Source organism: Callionymus lyra, chromosome 11 (genome assembly GCF_982586985.1).
Source record: "Callionymus lyra chromosome 11, fCalLyr1.hap1.1, whole genome shotgun sequence".
In the NCBI taxonomy this organism is placed as follows: domain Eukaryota; kingdom Metazoa; phylum Chordata; class Actinopteri; order Syngnathiformes; family Callionymidae; genus Callionymus; species Callionymus lyra.
The window spans coordinates 228804-247536 of record NC_141828.1 but is presented as its reverse complement, the minus strand read 5'-3'; the positions used below and the strand labels follow the sequence as shown (position 1 = coordinate 247536).

At 36.5% G+C, this 18733-nt stretch overlaps 2 protein-coding genes across 3 annotated transcripts; both read left to right on the top strand.

Annotated features, from left to right (window-relative positions):
* Window positions 1-907: 907 nt before the first annotated feature.
* LOC148068872 (uncharacterized) lies at window positions 908-13105 on the top strand. The gene is made up of 5 exons (XM_087803246.1): window positions 908-939; window positions 5419-6419; window positions 9266-9287; window positions 11479-11624; window positions 11748-13105. Exons 1-5 carry the CDS (start codon window positions 918-920, stop codon window positions 12198-12200), a joined length of 1644 nt encoding a protein of 547 aa, XP_087659372.1. The 5' UTR covers window positions 908-917; the 3' UTR covers window positions 12201-13105.
* Window positions 12212-18123, top strand: LOC148068871 (uncharacterized). Of its 2 annotated transcripts, none has more exons than XM_087802641.1 (2): window positions 12212-12329; window positions 16423-18123. In XM_087802641.1, the coding sequence occupies exon 2, from the start codon at window positions 16679-16681 to the stop codon at window positions 17555-17557; it is 879 nt and encodes a 292-aa protein (XP_087658767.1). In that variant the 5' UTR covers window positions 12212-12329; window positions 16423-16678; the 3' UTR covers window positions 17558-18123. The 2 variants fall into 2 exon arrangements, with proteins under 2 accessions (XP_087658767.1, XP_087658766.1); XM_087802640.1 differs by lacking the exon at window positions 12212-12329 and adding an exon at window positions 14373-14387 and having other exon boundaries at window positions 16320-18123.
* Window positions 18124-18733: the final 610 nt, after the last annotated feature.

Sequence of the window (18733 nt, the reverse complement as noted above, 5' to 3'; positions counted from 1 at the left end):
ATATGAAGAAGATGGAGAGTCTTTGATCAGCAGCTCAATTAAAGACATCAAAACAGAAGCTGATGAAATCAAATGTGAAGGACCAGAACCAGACTTGAATTCAATTCTACTCTCTGACCACCAGAGGTCACCGTCTTCTGAATCTGACACTGATGAAAAAAACAACATGAAAGATGATCATAAGTCACTGATCTGTTCTGAGTGTGGGAAGAAATGTAGATACAAATCTGACCTGAAGAGACACATGCGGATTCACACTGGAGAAAAACCTTACATCTGCTCTAAAACTAAAGAAACTACCAGGGTAAAGATACCTGTTGTATCTTGATGTTAGAAAGGTTCACAGAATTTCCAAAGTTGCAGTTCTTTACTGACAGTTAAACCAAGACACGAACAAACCTAATCACCAGATGAACATTTAATACCTCGAGGAGTCTCTCGCATAGAAAAAAAAATCTAGCGCCATCTAGTGGACTTTTAGTACAACAACATTATTCTGCACATGAAAGAACAATAGAGTCAAAGATAGATTATTACAACTATACAACAATGAATGTACGTTAAAGGATAAAAACAACAGAGATAAACAAACACAATCAGTTTGTAGGAGAAGCACAACTCTTTTATATCACATTTATTCATAAAACACACCACACAAACTAATGAATAAAGAACAATATTAACTCACAGCTAAATACATAATTTAATGTCATTCGTATGATTTGTTTTATAGTTTAATCACTTCTCAAATAATGAAGATTACTATTGTGTTAATCTTTCTTGTGCTACTTAAGTCAACGACAAATGGAAAACAATCTCATGAATGAATCAATAAACTTGTTCTTCAACAGATTATGTTACTTCCTCGTTCCGAGTCAGGAAGTCGCAGAAGTTAGTTTCAGGAAGTCAAATCCAAGATGGCGGCGCGTTTTGTCAACAGTGAGTTGAGCTTCTGTAAAGTTGTGTTTATTCCACTTTAACTAGTGTTTTTACCACTACGTCGGTCGTGTCTACAGTATTGTTCGACACACATGTATAAAAGTGTTTCTGAAGTGTCATTTTAAATGTTTATGCTGTTTTGTAAACTATAATGCGACCCGTGCTAACAGTGGCTAACGCTAACTGACAGTGTTATTGTAGTGAAATATAGAAGGAGAAATATCACTAAAAACTGTTGATCGAAATGTATTTGAGGCGGATGTTCACCGAGGAAAATTGCTTTTATTAATAGTGTTGCTTTATTTTATTTTTTTATTACATTTCCGGGGGAAATTATTTTAAATTTCGAGACCTTTTTCTGAATCTTCAACAAAAGTAAACATAATATTGTTGCTAAAAATGAGGGTTTACCAGGAAGTCCTGTGGTTGTAAGAAAACAACGACGTCTTTCCTCATCTCAGCTTCATCTTGTTCTCTAGGAGAGCAAAGTTGAGTTTATAAACATGTGAATTTATCTAAAAGGTTTCAAACTTATCAGCAAAAAAATGACATCTTCTCTGTAGTAGTTCTATGTTCAGATTTTAAACACAACACAATGAAATATCTCTCTTCTTGTCTAACAATACAAACACTGAGGTAGTATAATAAACTCTTGTCAAACCTGTAAGAATATAAATGATGTCTAAACAATAACAACAAAACTAGAAAGTTCTAAGTAACTCTAAACACGTAGCTTCTAAGATGGCCGTGTCACGTTGTCATGGTGGAAAGTTACTGGAGTTGATTTCTTCTATGACAGGGACCGCACCCTTTTGTGCACCACAGACCGGTTTGATGTCAGACAAGATTCCGCGGACCGGTGCCAGTTCTTCAACCTTATCACTGTCTTTCATTTCCTGGTCTGACGATACATTGACTTTGACACCAACAGGAAGTGCTCGCTCATTCTACCTGTCTGTAGTTCATAAACACCTCAGTAATTATTTAGTTTTCATTTCGATTTAAATCAATTATTGAATGTATATATGCCCACTTTATTAAACGAGTCATTTTATTTTTATTGAATGTGTTCCATTTGTATAATGTATGCACTACAAACAAAAAAAACGTGTGTTTTTCTAACACTACTGGCAATAAACATTTTCTAATTTTCATGATATTATTGTGATTTGTTCTCTTAACATAATATATAAAAAACTAAATAATTACTGAGGTGTTTATGATCCGAACTACTGACAGGTAGAATAGGTTATAGAAAGGGGAATAGTCTAACATTTTGTTATTTGAAAAGCGAATTATTTCAGAACTCGAATGTTTGTATTGTATTGTACAGTTTTGTCTTATTATTAGTAAAACAGCTTCAGCCAATCAGCGGCTTCGTCACATGTAGCGCGGACACTTCCGTTGGTGTCAAAGTCACATGATCGTCAGACCAGGAAATGAACGAATGGAAAGTGATTATGTTGACGAAGATCGTCTTTTTGTCAATCTAAATGTTTAAGTGATAAAAAGTATCATGTAAACGTTCTGTTGACGTTTCTTTAACCCGTAAAAAATATTTTAAAGAGACGTTCGCATATGCAGCATGTGATGTCATCACGTAGGAACTGGGGGGACCGATATTTTAGGGGGGACCGAAAATTTTACCTACATCGGTGCGACTTCTCGTAAAATCACGCCAAAAACATAACATAAAGTAACATCCACTCTGTTGTCTTTATAATGCTCTTCTGCATGCTCTCTGGTCGCTATGGTAACGTGTAAACATCCCTTCAAAATAAAAAGATACAGGTAAAATACAGCTGCACCATGAAACGAGTATAAAGTGCATGTTTTACTCACCATGACAACGCTAACATATCACGTGACCCAGATGCGAAAAAATAATCCGGTAACTTTTTCAAAATAAAACATTGCGACTTTGATAATTAGAAAAAAGAATAGATTATGCAAATGTTTTATCCTTTCTCTGCAGCCCGGTACCAAATGACCCACGGACCGGTGGTTGGGGACCCCTGCTCTAGGGAGAATCTGTTTATCAGTTGACTTACGCAGATATGAAATATAACCAGTCAATCAAGTGATTATTTAAAATGTAGATGATTCATTACAGGAAAGTAGTAATTTCCCGACACTCCCCTTGATTGCATGATAATTATTGATGCAATGAAACCAAGACAAGTCTGATTACATAACAACAATCGCAAATCTGATCACGAGCTAAACATGCAAACCATCATCCGTATAGTGCACCCGTTTTAACACGTGGAGCAGCAAAACTGTTTTGACTTCAAAAATAAAATATGATGCCATATAAGAATTACTTACTTTGTTTAGCTTTATACTATTATTTTTATAAACTATAAACAAAAGGTAAAAGTTCAAACTTTTCACTCATTTTCTACTCACCCTCGTGTCGACTACTCTGAAAATAATCCCAACCCTGAGTTGACATGAGGGCGAGTAGAAAATGAGTTTGAAGTTTGAATATCATTCTAAGCATTAACATTGTTGAGAGGATATATTATCCATATTAACCAGGTCTTCCTTAACAGCTTTGTTGCGAACAGATTCTTATTTTGAGAGAAAGTGGTAAAACAATTTATGTAGTTAACGCTAACTAGTCAATGGATGGTGGAAAATCAATCCATCTTTAGTGAGAGCAGATCACTCTAATAAGATGATGAAAATAGTGATACTTAGCAAATGTAGTTTTTGTATCATAGCTATTTAACCTGTACATGTATAATATGTTTAATTTGCGGCACTGAAAAATTGTCAACTACTCCATTTTATTCTCAACTGCTGGCTCAGGACCCAAAAGTGGGGGCAAAGTGGATTTTCCTAGTAAAAAATGCATCTGTTTTTATCCAGTATAACTACAATTAGACTTCAACATGAATTGCTGTGATTTTTAAACAGTTAATTTAATACAGTTCCATGTTTTCCCTTAATTAAGACGAACTAGTTATCATAATCATTTTTTACATTTCAGATCAAATACATTTTTTATTTTTGAACAAACTAAAGTAAAATACTGTAAGACGTGTTGTGCGTGTTACTGTTCCTTTTAAGACTGAGGCAGGTGAGGGAGGGGGAGCGCAGGTGAGCGCGAGCCTCAGCAACTGTGCTGTGAAATTAAATCTTTTACCGTTTTGTTGGCAAATAAAAGGTAGAGAGAATGAGAGGACTGCTCGTTTTTCATGCATCACTGGAAACAACTCTACAAAGCATTGATATTAAACATCCACACTATACCAATCCTTATTTTAAAAAGGTGAAAGAGCTGCATGTGCCTCCGGAGCAGTGGGTTGCCGACCCCTGGTATAGTGCCACACATTTGTACATTGGTTAGAAAGCCACAGAGCAGACACACAAATAATTAAATAAATACAGGTTATACATTGTGAGCAATGTTTATGTTTCCTTGACAAACGTTATATTCCCATATATCTACAAATGATTTCATTAATCATAATACCCTTGGTATTGACTCTTTTAAAACAGGAATTATGACATTATCAGCTACAAAGATATTCTAAGTTTAGTTGAATCTTAGATTTGGTTTGAAAGTGTATTGCTGAAGTAAAAGCAGCTGTTTATGTGTTTAGTTATGTTCTTATTGTTTATATAGCATTTCTGTTGTTGGATTTCTGTACTGTTAGTGTAACCAATCAATAAAAGACTAACTTTAAAAATAAAAATGATATTTCAAGTGTGGTGATTAGGGATGAAAATGATCGATTAATTCATTATCTTATTGATCGATGATCGATTAATGGATAAGCGGCATATTCCTGAATTTCCCTCTGAATATGTTCTTTCTACTGTACACGTTACATTAATAATATAAATGAAAGGAAAAATGCAAATCATATTCCAAAATCAAGATTTATTTTGGGCTCACTTGAGAGCAGGGAATAAAATTTTGGCAGCAAATCAAACAAATCCTGAATAGAAAAAATATAAATATTACATTCATCTCTCATCTGCGACATTGGAAACATGTATAGCAGCAGCATAAAAATACATTCCTGAACAGAAGTATACAATACTATGTAATAGGGCTGTGTATTGTCAAGAATCTGGAGATACGATGCGTATCACGATACAATCTACACAATACAGTATATTGTGATACTGTAGAAACAACTATATATTGTTTCCTTTAAAGAACAACACTTTTTCTGGCTTTTATAACCAAGAAATTAGCAAAGTTACCTGCTTTGTTTTGTTTAGTCTTTTTTGTTTCTTCGATCTGCTCATATTATTTGGCATGAGTCTTCTCTAGATACTTAATAAAGTTAGTGAAGTTGAATCCTATGGAGGGATTTCTCCTCCGAGGATCCTCATGCATCAGAGTCGCTGCTGTGAGCAAATACTTCTGAGGAGGTAGATGTCTGCAGCATAGAGGCTTGAGGGGTGAGGGGTAGGGGTCTGAGATTTGTCAGTGACTCAGGTGTGTTTGTGTCCCTGCAGATGTTCAGCAGCTGCTGGTTAAAGAAGAAGACGTTTCTACTGAGCAGCAGGAGTACAGCTCCAGTCTGAGTCATCATGAAAAAGAAACTTGTGTCTTCAAAAGGGAAAAAGAAATCTCCACCACACTCTCCTTCACTCCTGTCCATGAGAAGATTAAAAACGAAGAAGATGAAGAAGAGTCTTTGATCAGCAGCTCAATTCAACACATAAAAACAGAAGCTGATGAAATCAAATGTGGAGGACCAGAACCAGACTTGAATTCAATTCTACTCTCTGACCACCAGAGGTCACCATCTTCTGAATCTGACACTGATGACAGTGAAGACTGGAGAGAAACCAGCGACTCTCGATCAGCTTCCAACTTTGTGAAGAATCGGATGGTTGCTGTCAGCGAAAAGAAAGACGATCATAAGTCACTGATCTGTTCTGAGTGTGGGAAGAAATGTACCTACAAATCTGAGCTGAAGAGACACATGCGGATTCACACTGGAGAAAAACCTTACATCTGCTCTCATTGTGGTAAAGGTTTTAAATGTAGTTCAAGTAAAAAGAAGCATGTTAGAACTCACACTGGAGAAAAACCTTACATCTGCTCTCTGTGTGATAAACGTTTTACAAACAGTTGGAATCTGAAGAAGCACATGCTAATTCACACTGGAGAAAAACCTCACATTTGTTCTCAATGTGGTAAAGGTTTTACAGACAGTTGGAACCTGAAGATACACATGAGAATTCACACTGGAGAAAAACCTTACAGCTGCTCTCATTGTAGTAAAGGTTTTAAAATAGTTTCAAACCTGAAGTCACACGTGAGATTTCACACTGGAGAAAAACCGTACACCTGCTCTCAATGTGGTAAATGTTTTACAACCGGTGGGAATATGAAAAAACACATGAGAATTCACACTGTAGAACAATCTTACACCTGCCCACAGTGTGGTAAAGGTTTTCCAACTAGTCGAGGCTGTAAGGTACACATGAGAACTCACTCTGGAGAGTCTTGAGAGGCATATAAAGGCATCCAATATATAATATAACAATATAATCCAAGTGTGACTCGTAAAATTGGAGTTGGAATATATCTATGTACAGAACAACCATGAACTGGAGAACCTTCTGACCACAACAGATGACACCATTTGTCTCATGTCAAGACCTGATCTTTAAAGAAATCGTAATTATTTAACATCTCTCACAACTGAGAGAAAAACTGATCTTCTTGGATGCCAGCAGTAAATTAATGTTGCTGCTGATTATGTACAGATATATCACTTCATTCAGGCGTCAGAACTCAATTATTTTTAACAAACTGTTTTTGGCTTTCATCGTCCAAGTCATGTTTGTAAGTCATTATTATTAGTGTTGATTTAAATTGATAGTTCACTCAAAATTCGAATTTCACTCACTTTCTAAACTCATGTCGACTTATGTTGGTTATTTTCAGAGATGAAGATTCCAGATGAAGTTTTCATCACAAACATCAGTTTGAAATATGTGATTTGACATAAAGAATGTCTCCAACCAACTCTTCTATAATTGTTCAAGAGATCTCTTTATTTTCTAATCCAGCTTCTGGTTCTTATGTTCCTCACCCACACTTTACATCTTCTTCTTTGAATCTGCTTTTCCTACTCCAGATAAAGCCAGTGTCACTGCTGTGTTTTCTGTGCAATGACAATAAAAGAAAGTCTAAAGTCTAAAATTAATGTTTACTAATTTTTGTTTTTAGCTTCCATAATAGAAACTACCAGGGTAAAAAGGCTTCTGAGCTATGACGCCCCTATCAATGATAGTTAGATTATTACAACTATACAACAATGAATGTACGTTAAAGGATAAACACAACAGAGACACAAACAAATCAGTGTGTAGAAGAAACACAACTCTTCCATATCACATTTATTCATAAAACACACCACACAAACTAATGAATAAAGAACAATATTGGCTCTACATGCCAGGAACGTGGAACATCAAACACAAAAAGAGGCCATGATACCACAACGTATCCCAGCTCGCCCATGGAAGTATTTGGAACAGATATATATACTCGGAATGATGACGACTACCCAGTTACCTGGACTATTACAGCCGTTTGTTTGACCTCGACAGACTTCAGAGCAGCAACTGTGATCAGAAAGATGAAGGCTACATTCGACCGGTACAGTTGAAACTGTGGTATCTGGACCTCAGTATACGTCAGCAAAGTTTTGAGTCATTTGCCAGATCATGGGAGTTCAAACATGTCACATCAAGGCCTTACTATCCACAAAGTAACAGATTAGCTGAAAAGACTGTACAAACTGCAAAGGCACTGATGGACAAAGCACAAACTGACAAGAAAGACACACACCTGAGTCTGCTTGAGTACAGCGACAAACAGTGAGTAAGTTAGTAATAGTCATCTGTAAAGATCGTAGATCAGATTCAGTACTTTCTAATAACAAACAACAACCCAAAGTAGTTGACTAACGAGAAGGGCATGCAAGGCATCAGGGGTCACTGGAAACCAGCTGTAATTCTTCAACATCTCAGAAAGACTAAAGAAAAGAACAGTCTGCATAAATATGTTACAGGTTCAGCACAGACAGAAGAAGTATAGAAAGCGCATGATTCTGTCATATTAAATAACACACACCAAACATCTGAAAATCACGTCCAGATGAAACAATGACTGAACTGAATGTCCAGGCCGTGAGGTTTTTTGACAGCGTGATCAATATTTTATTTTTGTATCTGAGATATTCACTAGCTGACAGTTTGTGTGTTTAAGTAATGAGACGAAACTAGTTCTAAATTATATTAAATAATCTGGTGATTTTTCTTTTGCTCTTGTTTGTGGGTCATTGTTGGAGCCACAGGGATGTGGATACAAATCAGTCTCTTCAGTTAAAGTAGACACGAACATTCAAGGTTATTCTGTAGTAATGGAATCATTTTTGGTCTCTGAGTATAATTTTCTACTCTCAGTGGTTTGACCGCGTACATTAATCCAAGAACATTGATTATGATAATGAGAATAAAACACTAATGAAATGGGAAGGAAGTTTAGATCAAAAAGAAAGCTTATGGAGCAAAACACTGAGTGAAAGAGATTCCAACACTGGAACAAAGAGTTTGGATCAGGATGGCAAACCAAACCACCGGAACCATCCAAGAACACGGCTTCCACAGCAAGATCATATAATGTCCAAACAGAGCTAAGAAGAAATCGAGCGGACTTGACTTTTCTTCCAGAACCTGTCCAGGGTGCAACGGTTCCGACAGACTCTAACGGAACACATGACAAGATCTGGTGGAGTCTCTCGACCTCCACAGAGACTGGACTCGTAATATAGATCACAGCTTAGTTCCTGCTGTGAAGAAAAGGGCAGAATAAATAAGTAAATAAATAAAGGGCAGAATAAATAAGTAAATAAATAAAGGGCAGAATAAATAAGTTCATAAATAAAGGGCAGAATAAATAAGTAAATAAATAAAGGCCAGAATAAATAAGTAAATAAATAAAGGGCAGAATAAATAAGTAAATAAATAAAGGTCAGAATAAATAAGTAAATAAATAAAGGCCAGAATAAATAAGTAAATAAATAAAGGGCAGAATAAATCCCTTCAGCAGAGCCAGAAGGTTCAGGTGGTCTACCCTGTCCTTCAGTTAATATAGATGTTCTTAAGTGTACACGATTGATGGCAGTAAATTGTTTAGTTTCACAGTACAGGGTGATAGAAGTTAAATGTAGGTTCATTGGATACTTTAACAGCTAAAAGAGGAGGTTGTAGTGGAACCTGATGACCACTAGGGTGTGTTGTACTGTTGACTTGGTTCAAGCTGTGCGTTTTAAAATCCAAGATGGCGGCGCATATTGTCAACAGTGAGTTGAGCTTCTGTAAAGTTGTGTTTATTCTACTTTAACGAGTGTTTTTATCACTACGTCGGTCGAGTCTACAGTATTGTTTGACAAACATGTATAAAAGTGTCTCTGAAGTGTCATTTTAAATGTTCATGCTGTATATATAAACTATAATGCGACCCGTGCTAACAGTGGCTAACGCTAGCTAACACTGTTATTGTAGTGAAATATAGAAGGAGAAATATCACTAAAAACTGTTGATCGAAATGTATTTGAGGCGGATGTTCACCGAGGGAAATGGCTTTCGTTAATATTGTTGCTGTATTGTTTTTATTATTACCGTAACGGTGGGTTTTAAGTGTGAACGGTTTATTCTCTGAAACCTATGAATCTCTTTACCAGGTCTCTTGGAAAACAAAGTTGAGTTCATAAAAATATATGAACTTGTATAATTCGCAACAAAACTAATCATCAGAAATGACATCTTCTCTTTAACAGTTCTATATTCAGATTTTAAACAGAATACAATGTAGTATATCTCTTCTAGTCAAACAAAACAAATACTGATTTAGCACAATCTTCAGAATAAACCCGCTCGTGTGAAATTTGTATGAACATAAATAATGTCTAAACACTGTGTTGTATAAACAATTTCCTTAAGGAGATCAATAAAGTTTATCTATTCTATAACTTATTTTTCTTCGATCTTCTTGTTGCTTAGGAGCTATTCTGTGCTTTTAAGTGAAGATATTGTCTTGCAGTGATATTCAATCAATCTTAGGATTCATAATGCAGTATAATAAGTATATAAAATAATAAGTCAGGATGTCTTGATTTCAGTCGATCCAATTGTTTGAGCGATTAGTTTCACTGATACTCGTGTACATATGCTTTAGCTAAGAACATGAATCTATGGAATTAGTTGTACAATTTTAAAGTAAAAAAAACACAAAATACTTTAACACTTATTCCCTTATGGGGATCACAGGGGGCTGGAGTCTATCCCAGCTTCTTCAGGGCGAGAGGTGGAGGACACCCTGGACAGGACAGCAGTCTGTCACAGGAAACGCAAAGACATAATTATTCACACAGAAACTCATACCTAGAGAAAAGTTTCTTATCAACCTTTGTATGTTTTTACACTGTGGGAGGAAACCGGAGTAAACCCAGGGAGAACATACAACTCCACACAGAGAGGTCATAAGTTGACTCCCTCCCAGAAAGATATTTTGGACGTTTAAGTTGTTGCTACAACAAAAGAAATGACAAAACAGGCAGTTAAAAGTTTAAACTTAAACATGTGGTTGATAACAATATTTAAACTAATGAAACCACTCGTTGTTCTTGTGGAGCTGCCGGAGCTGGATCTGGATCAGCCTCTTAAAGGAGCCATAACACATTGTTACTATTACATGGTAGGTACGGTACATAAGATCTTCATACAAGTTTTGTGTGCGTCCACTGGTCCATCGACCTGCATTCACAGTATGTCCTCTTTTGTCCGTCTCTTTACAAAACCTCCACATGTGTCCCATAACACGATGGATGAACTTGAAAGGCTCCAATTTGGAACTTCTGTAATGAGATGACTTTGGTCTGTTGTTAATAATTGTGACACACAAGTGTAATTGAGAAGATGCGTCTCCCTGTTGGCTCTTACCTCCAACTTCCTGGCCGAAGACTCTCACGGATCAGGTTTATGAAACCAACGTGGTGCAACATTTATTGGTTGGAGTAGATCAGACTCATGGTGAGTGATCGGTAGAGCTTTGCACAACTAACACAACACAATCTAAATAATAACTCAGCAGTGCAAACTATCACTCAGTGAGAGTATTTGACTAATTTTGTCGGACATGTAGACTAAACAGTGCAACAAAAGGTGAATGACATCATTAATGGTAGTGTGAAAATCTGTACCGGAGTAAAAAACTTTCTATAGTTACGTGTATACAGTGTACACCGTGCAGCCCTATGTCCTGCCATGTGGCTTTTATTGTTGTCCCTCTGATGGTACTTATGGCAATGTAAATATCCTTCACCACAGACAAAGTCACAGGATTGAAATACCACTGGGCCGTAACGGTTTCAGTCACAACACTAAATATAAAATAGACACAGGAGCAGGTCAGGGCTTGAGCTTACCACACGACAGGAGCCTAAAAGAAAGACTTAATTATCAAGTGACTCAAGTGTGTTTGTGTCCCTGCAGATGTTCAGCAGCTGCTGGTGAAGGAAGAAGAAGTTTCTACTGAGCAGCAGGAGTGCAGCTCCAGTCTGAGTCATCAAGAAACTTGTGTCTTCAAAAGAGAAGAAGACGTTTCCACCACACTCTCCTTCACTCCTGTCCATGAGAAGGTTAGATATGAAGAAGAGTCTTTGATCAGCAGCTCAATTAAAGACATCAAAACAGAAGCTGATGAAATCAAATGTGGAGGACCAGAACCAGACTTTAATTCAATTCTACTCTCTGTCCACCAGAGGTCACCGTCTTCTGAATCTGACACTGATGACAGTGAAGACTGGAGAGAAACTTCCAACTCTGTGAAGAATCGGATGGTTGCTGTCAGCAAAAAGAAAGATGATCATAAGTCACTGATCTGTTCTGATTGTGGGAAGAAATGTAGATACAAATCTGACCTGAAGAAACACATGCGGATTCACACTGGAGAAAAACCTTACATTTGCTCTCATTGTGGTAAAGGTTTTAAATGTAGTTCAAGTAAAAAGAAGCATGTTAGAATTCACACTGGAGAAAAACCTTACATCTGCTCTCAGTGTGGTAAAGGTTGTACAAACAGTGGGAATCTGACGAAACACATGAGAATCCACACTGGAGAAAAACCTTACATTTGCTCTCAATGTGGTAAATTTTTTACACACAGTGGGAATATGAAGAAACACATGAGAATTCACACTAGAGAAAAACCTTAAAGCTGCTTTGAAACGTGTGTCTTCAAAAGGGAAAAAGAAGTTTCCACCACACTCTCCTTCACTCCTGTCCATGAGAAGGTTAAAAATGAAGAAGATGAAGAAGAGTCTTTGATTTTAAATGTAGTTCAAGTAAAAAGAAGCATGTTGGAATTCACACTGCTCTCAGTGTGATGAAAGTTTTACAAGCAGTTGGAATCTGAAGAAGCACATTCAGCAGCAGCAGAATTCACACTGGAGAAAAACCTTACATCTGCTATCAGTGTGGTAAAGGTTTTTCAAGTAGTGGGTCTGTAAGATTCACATGAGAACTCACACTGGAGAGTCTTAAGAGGCGCATTCAACTAGTACACCTCAACATCCAGTTGTGACATGAAAACTGTACAACTGGAGTTAGAATATATCTATGTACAGAACAACCATGAACTGGAGAACCTTCTGACCACCACAGATGACACCATTTGTCTCATGTCAAGACCTGATCATTAAAGTCTTAAAGACTGCAGGGTGTAAAAGATGCTGTTGACACATCTGTTGCCATAACAACTGCAGCAGCACCAACTCTGGCAGTGAGTAGATGATGAGTGAAAGGATCTAAATCTTTGATCAGCAGAAAATAGAATAGAATAGAATGAACGTAATGTTGAGGTGTGAAGTTCAATTCTGTAACAGGAATGCTGATATTATTTGTTCTCGTAATCATCATTCTTGCAGTGAAATTACATGAAGAAACATGAGAAGTTTTCATCACAAACATCAGTTTGAAATATGTGATTTGACATAAAGAATGTCTCCAACCAACTCTTCTATAATTGTTCAAGAGATCTCTTTCTTTTCTAATCCAGCTTCTGGTTCTTATGTTCCTCACCCACACTGTTTCACATCTTCTTCTTTGAATCTGATTTTCCTTTTTGCTTCTCCAGATAAAGCCAGTGTCACTGCTGTGTTTTCTGTGCAATGACAATAAAGGAAAGTCTAATTTTTGTTTTTTACCAATTTTCGTTTTCAGCTTCCATAATAGAAACTATCAGGGTAAATATAACTGTTGTATCTTGATGTTAGAAAAGAACAGAATTTCCAAAGTTGCAGTTCTTTACTGACAGTTAAACCAAGACACGAACAAATGACATCACCAGATGAACATTTAATACCTTGAGGAGTCTTTCGCATAGAAAAAAATCTAGCGCCATCTAGTGGAATTTTAGTACAACAACATTATTCTGCACATGAAAGAACAATAGACTTAATGATACTTAGATTATTACAACAACAGAGACAAACAAACACAATCAGTGTGTAGAAGAAACACAACTCTTTTATATCACATTTATTCATAAAACACACCACACAAACTAATGAATAAAGAACAATATTAACTCAGAGCTAAATAAACAATTGAATGTCATTCTTATGAAGCCACTGTTTGTTTTATAGTTGAATCACTTCTCAAATAATTGGAATAAAACATATGAATGTTCATGAAGATACTATTGCGTACATCATTCATGTGCTACTTTAATCAACGACAAAATAGAAATAAAGCTCATGAATGAATCAATGAACTTGTTCTTTATCAAATGTATAGATTATAAAGCGTCGCATAGAGAGGTTTAATAGTTCTCGACGCTTGAAACAACCGAAATTGTACCTACACCGTTGACTAGTGATGGGTCGATGAGGTGTCATGAAACGTTTCACCACACAGCATCACTGTATTGATACTGTGTCGATACTGTGTCACTGAATACTGACACCTGCTGGACGTTATGAATCCTTACAAGCAACCTAGTTGAGAGCCTCAACTGACACTGATTTGATGACACATATACAATAATAATCTTTTTACATCATTTTATTATAGTAAATAAAAAAATAAATATGTACATAATGTAAACATGCAAGTGAATGTGTTGTGAATGAGGATGCTTGTGCACATGTTTTTTTTTGTGTGTGTTTTACACATTTTTATTTTAAAAAAGAAGCTTCTTCTTCAGTTCTTCAGGATGAATTTCAACAGAGCCTCATCCAGCACCTGCTTCCTGGAGGCTTGATGGTTAAAATGAGACTATAAAGTGATATAACAGTTACTTCCACAGGAAACGTCCCTCGATGTTTGAATTCCGAGGCAGGAAGTCGCAGAAGTTCATCCCCGAGATTTAAAATCCAAGATGGCGGCACCCGTTGTCAACAGTGAGTTGAGCTTCTCTAAAGTTGTGTTTATTCCACTTTAACTAGTAGTTTTACCACAAAATCGGTCGAGTCTACAGTATTGTTCGACACATATGTATAAAAGTGTTACTGAAATGTCATTTTAAATGTTCATGCTGTATTTGTAACCTATAATGCGACCCGTGCTAACAGTGGCTAACGCTAGCTAACACTGTTATTGTAGTGAAATATAGGAGAAATATCACTAAAAACTGTTGATCGAAATGTATTTTATTTACCATTAATTTATCTAAAGAATGTACGGTAGGACAGACATTTATGTGGTTTTACATATTAAACAAGGCGACGAAAACCCTTAATTTGAACAAATTGAAAGACTGTTAATTTAAGTAAATCTAAGTTATTTTTTACGCCTCCATACATTCAGATGGAAGCTTCTCCCGTCTCCGCAGAACTAAACTGCTTTTTATTGTGTTTTCTTTGTTTCTGAACATGCTTATGTTTGTGTGTTGCTTTTGTGGGGATTTTGTGTTCCTATGAACCGACCCCTCCCCAGCCTCGTACGTGGTGGTGGAATGAAGGACGGACACATGGATGAGTTTAAGAAAAATGCTCGTTTAGTGAATTATGCAAAAGTCAGAGACAAACTTACGTGAACACAGCGCTAGCAAGCAGAGAGATCTATCGCAGACGTCTTCGAATGCCAGAACGCAAATATCTTACAAAATGGTGGATCTTTTATAGTATGAATATTCAGGTTAACGCCTCTAGTCAAATGTACATGTAGGATTGGTCAGTGACTGTAAACACTTGATTCTAAGATGGCCGTCGCACGTGGTCGCCGTGGAAACTTACCAAAGATTGATGTCTTCTAGAGAGTCTCTGTTCCCAGCGACTTGCTGGCCTGTTGTGTCTTTCAGTGTGAGTTCTCAAACAGGTGTCCAGAGACTTGCTGGGAATCTGGGATTGTTTAATCTTTCTGTGTGTGTGCAAGGCTTTGTGACCTGGCCTGTGAGTTGTGAACCTGAGTAGTTTGAGTTTAGTTTAAGTGAATGCAATGCAATGCAAGACAATGATTATTTAATATGAATTAAATATAAAAGATTATCAGTAAATCAAGAGACTATTTGAAATGTGTGTTAAATCTAGATGATTGATTAAAGTAAAGTTGTCATTTCCTTACACTTCTTTGGATTCTTATTGAAGTTAGTGTTGACTCTTGTAGTGACTTCAACATCCACACTATGGATGAAACTGTAAAGAAGTTCATGCCACAGTTATTGTGACCAAAATGATCAGGATTACTATTGATATCGTAGTATTGTTGGTAAGCGCAGACCTGCGAATGTGAGAGACATTTTTTTAATTTACGTCTCGTTCGAACGTATTTTTTAAACACGTTTTAACGTATTGTTGTGCCGACATTAAACGCAAGTTAAAGTGTTATTTCAAATATATTTATGTAAGTAAGTCATTAGTGTACATATAGCTTTTTTTCCAAGACAAAAATCAGTCCAAACGTCAGCTTTAAAAGCTGCTGGACTCTGGTGTATCCTGTCTTTTTCACTCATTGCTGCCATTTTCCCTGTTTTGACACGTAGGAAATTACTAATGTTGCCAACTAGTGGCCGGAGGTTTAACTGCAGCACACAAATGAATGAACTCTGTGAATATTTGAATGTTAATTGTAAAATAAAACATCAAATGAATGTCTTTTACAAAATACATATATTTTAATATCGATACAGTATAGAGTTTTTCTCTATCTCAAAATGTTGATGTCGATATTTTCTCATACCCAGTATAGCGTTTATATGGTTGAGAGAAATGTAGCATTGTTCAATGATTCATGAAAAATTATCAAGTTTACCTTTTATTGAAAAATAATTACTTTAGTTTGTAAATGTGTCAAAATAGCGCATAACAACACAAAATAATTGTTTGTCCCTGCAGATGTTCAGCAGCTGCTGGTGAAGGAAGAAGAAGTTTCTTCTGAGCAGCAGGAGTGCAGCTCCAGTCTGAGTCATCAGGAACAAGAAACGCATGTCTTCAAAAGAGAAGAAGAAGTTTCCACCACACTCTCCTTCACTCCTGTCCATGAGAAGGTTAAAAATGAAGAAGATGATGAAGAGTCTTTGATCAGCAGCTCAATTAAAGACATCAAAACAGAAGCTGATGAAATCAAATGTGGAGGACCAGGACCAGACTTCAATTCAATTCTACTCTCTGACCACCAGAGGTCACCGTCTTCTGAATCTGACACTGATGACAGTGAAGACTGGAGAGAAACTTCCAACTCTGTGAAGAATCGGATGGTTGCTGTCAGTGAAAAGGAAGATGATCATAAGTCACTGATCTGTTCTGAGTGTGGGAAGAAATGTATCTACAAATCTGACCTAAAGAGACACATGCGGATTCACACTGGAGAAAAACCTTACATTTGCTCTCATTGTGGTAAAGGTTTTAAATGTAGTTCAAGTAAAAAGAAGCATGTTAGAACTCACACTGGAGAAAAACCTTACATTTGCTCTCACTGTGGTAAAGGTTGTGCAAACAGTTGGAATCTGAAGAATCACATGCTAATTCACACTGGAGAAAAACCTCACATTTGTTCTAAATGTGGTAAAGGTTTTACAAACAGTGGGAACCTGAAGATACACATGAGAATTCAAACTGGAGAAAAACCTTACATCTGCTCTCAGTGTGGTAAAGGTTTTACAACCAGTGGGGAACTGAAGAAACACATGAGAATTCACACTGGAGAAAAACCTTACATCTGCTCACAGTGTGGAAAAGGTTTTACAAACGGATGGCACCTGTCGACACACATGAGAATTCACACTGGTGAAAAACCTTACATCTGCTCTCAGTGTGGTAAAGGTTTTAAAAACAGTTGGAATCTGAAGAAGCACATGCTAATTCACACTGGACAAAAACCTCACATTTGTTCTCAATGTGATAAAGGTTTTACAGACAGTTGGAACCTGAAGATACACATGAGAATTCACACTGGAGAAAAACCTTACATCTGCTCTCAGTGTGGTAAAGGTTTTACAACCAGTGGGGAACTGAAGATACACATGAGAATTCACACTGGAGAAAAACCTTACATCTGCTCACAGTGTGGTAAAGGTTTTTCAACTAGTGCTGGCTGTAAGATACACATGAGAACTCACACTGGAGAGTCTTGAGAGGCACATAAAAGTAGTACACCTCAATATAATCCAAGTGTGACTCGTAAAACTGTACAACTGGAGTTGGAATATGTCTATGTACAGAACAACCATGCAGGGTGTAAAAGATGCTGTTGACACATCTGTTGCCGTAACAACTGCAGCAGCACCAACTCTGGCAGTGAGTAGATGATGAGTGAAAGGATCTAAATCTTTGATCAGCAGAAAATGAACGAGTAATGTTGAGGTGTGAAGTTCAATTCTGTTACAGGAATGCTGACATTATTTGTTCTCATTATCATCATTCTTGCAGCGGAATTACATGAAGAAACAGAAAGTTTTCACCACAAACATCAGTTTGAAATATGTGATTTGACATAAAGAATGTCTCCAACCAACTCTTCTATAATTGTTCAAGAGATCTCTTTATTTTCTAATCCAGCTTCTGGTTCTTATGTTCCTCACCCACACTTTATATCTTCTTCTTTGAATTTGCTTTTCCTTTTTGCTTTTCCAGATAAAGCCAGTGTCACTGCTGTGTTTTCTGTGCAATGACAATAAAAGAAAGAAGAATTTAATTTGTTTTTTACCAATTTTCGTTTTCAGCTTCCATAATAGAAACTACCAGGGTAAATATAACTGTTGTATCTTGATGTTAGAAAGGTTCACAGAATTTCCAAAGTTGCAGTTCTTTACTGACAGTTAAACCAAGACACGAACAAACCTATTCACCAGATGAACATTTAATACCTCGAGGAGTCTCTCGCATAGAAAAAATCGAGTAGACTTTTAGTACAACAACATTATTCAGCAAAAAGAACAATATACTCAATGATAGTTAGATTATTACAACTATACAACAATAAATGTACGCTAAAGGATCAAAACAACAGAGACACAAACAAACACAGTTTGCAGAAGAAACACAACTCTTTTATATCACATATATTCATAAAACACACCACACAAACTAATGAATAAAGAATAATATTAACTCGCAGCTAAATAAACAATTTAATGTCATTCTTATGAAGCCACTCTTTGTTTTATAGTTGCATCACTTCTTAAATAATTGGAATAAAACATATTATGAATGTTCAAGAAGATACTATTGCGTACATCATTCATGTGCTACTTTAGTCAACGACAAAATAGAAATAAAGCTCATGAATGAACCAATAAACTTGTTCTTTA

Excerpts from the sequence above, each read along its gene's own strand:
- LOC148068872 (XM_087803246.1), top strand. The coding sequence starts at position 918 with ATGGCGGCGCGTTTTGTCAACA. Across the intron at positions 940-5,418 it reads GGCGGCGCGTTTTGTCAACA|ATGTTCAGCAGCTGCTGGTT; the intron begins GTGAGTTGAGCT and ends GTGTCCCTGCAG. Across the intron at positions 11,625-11,747 it reads TCACTCCTGTCCATGAGAAG|AGGTCACCGTCTTCTGAATC; the intron begins GTTAGATATGAA and ends TCTGTCCACCAG.
- LOC148068871 (XM_087802641.1), top strand. The coding sequence starts at position 16,679 with ATGGTTGCTGTCAGTGAAAAGGAAGATGATCATAAGTCACTGATCTGT.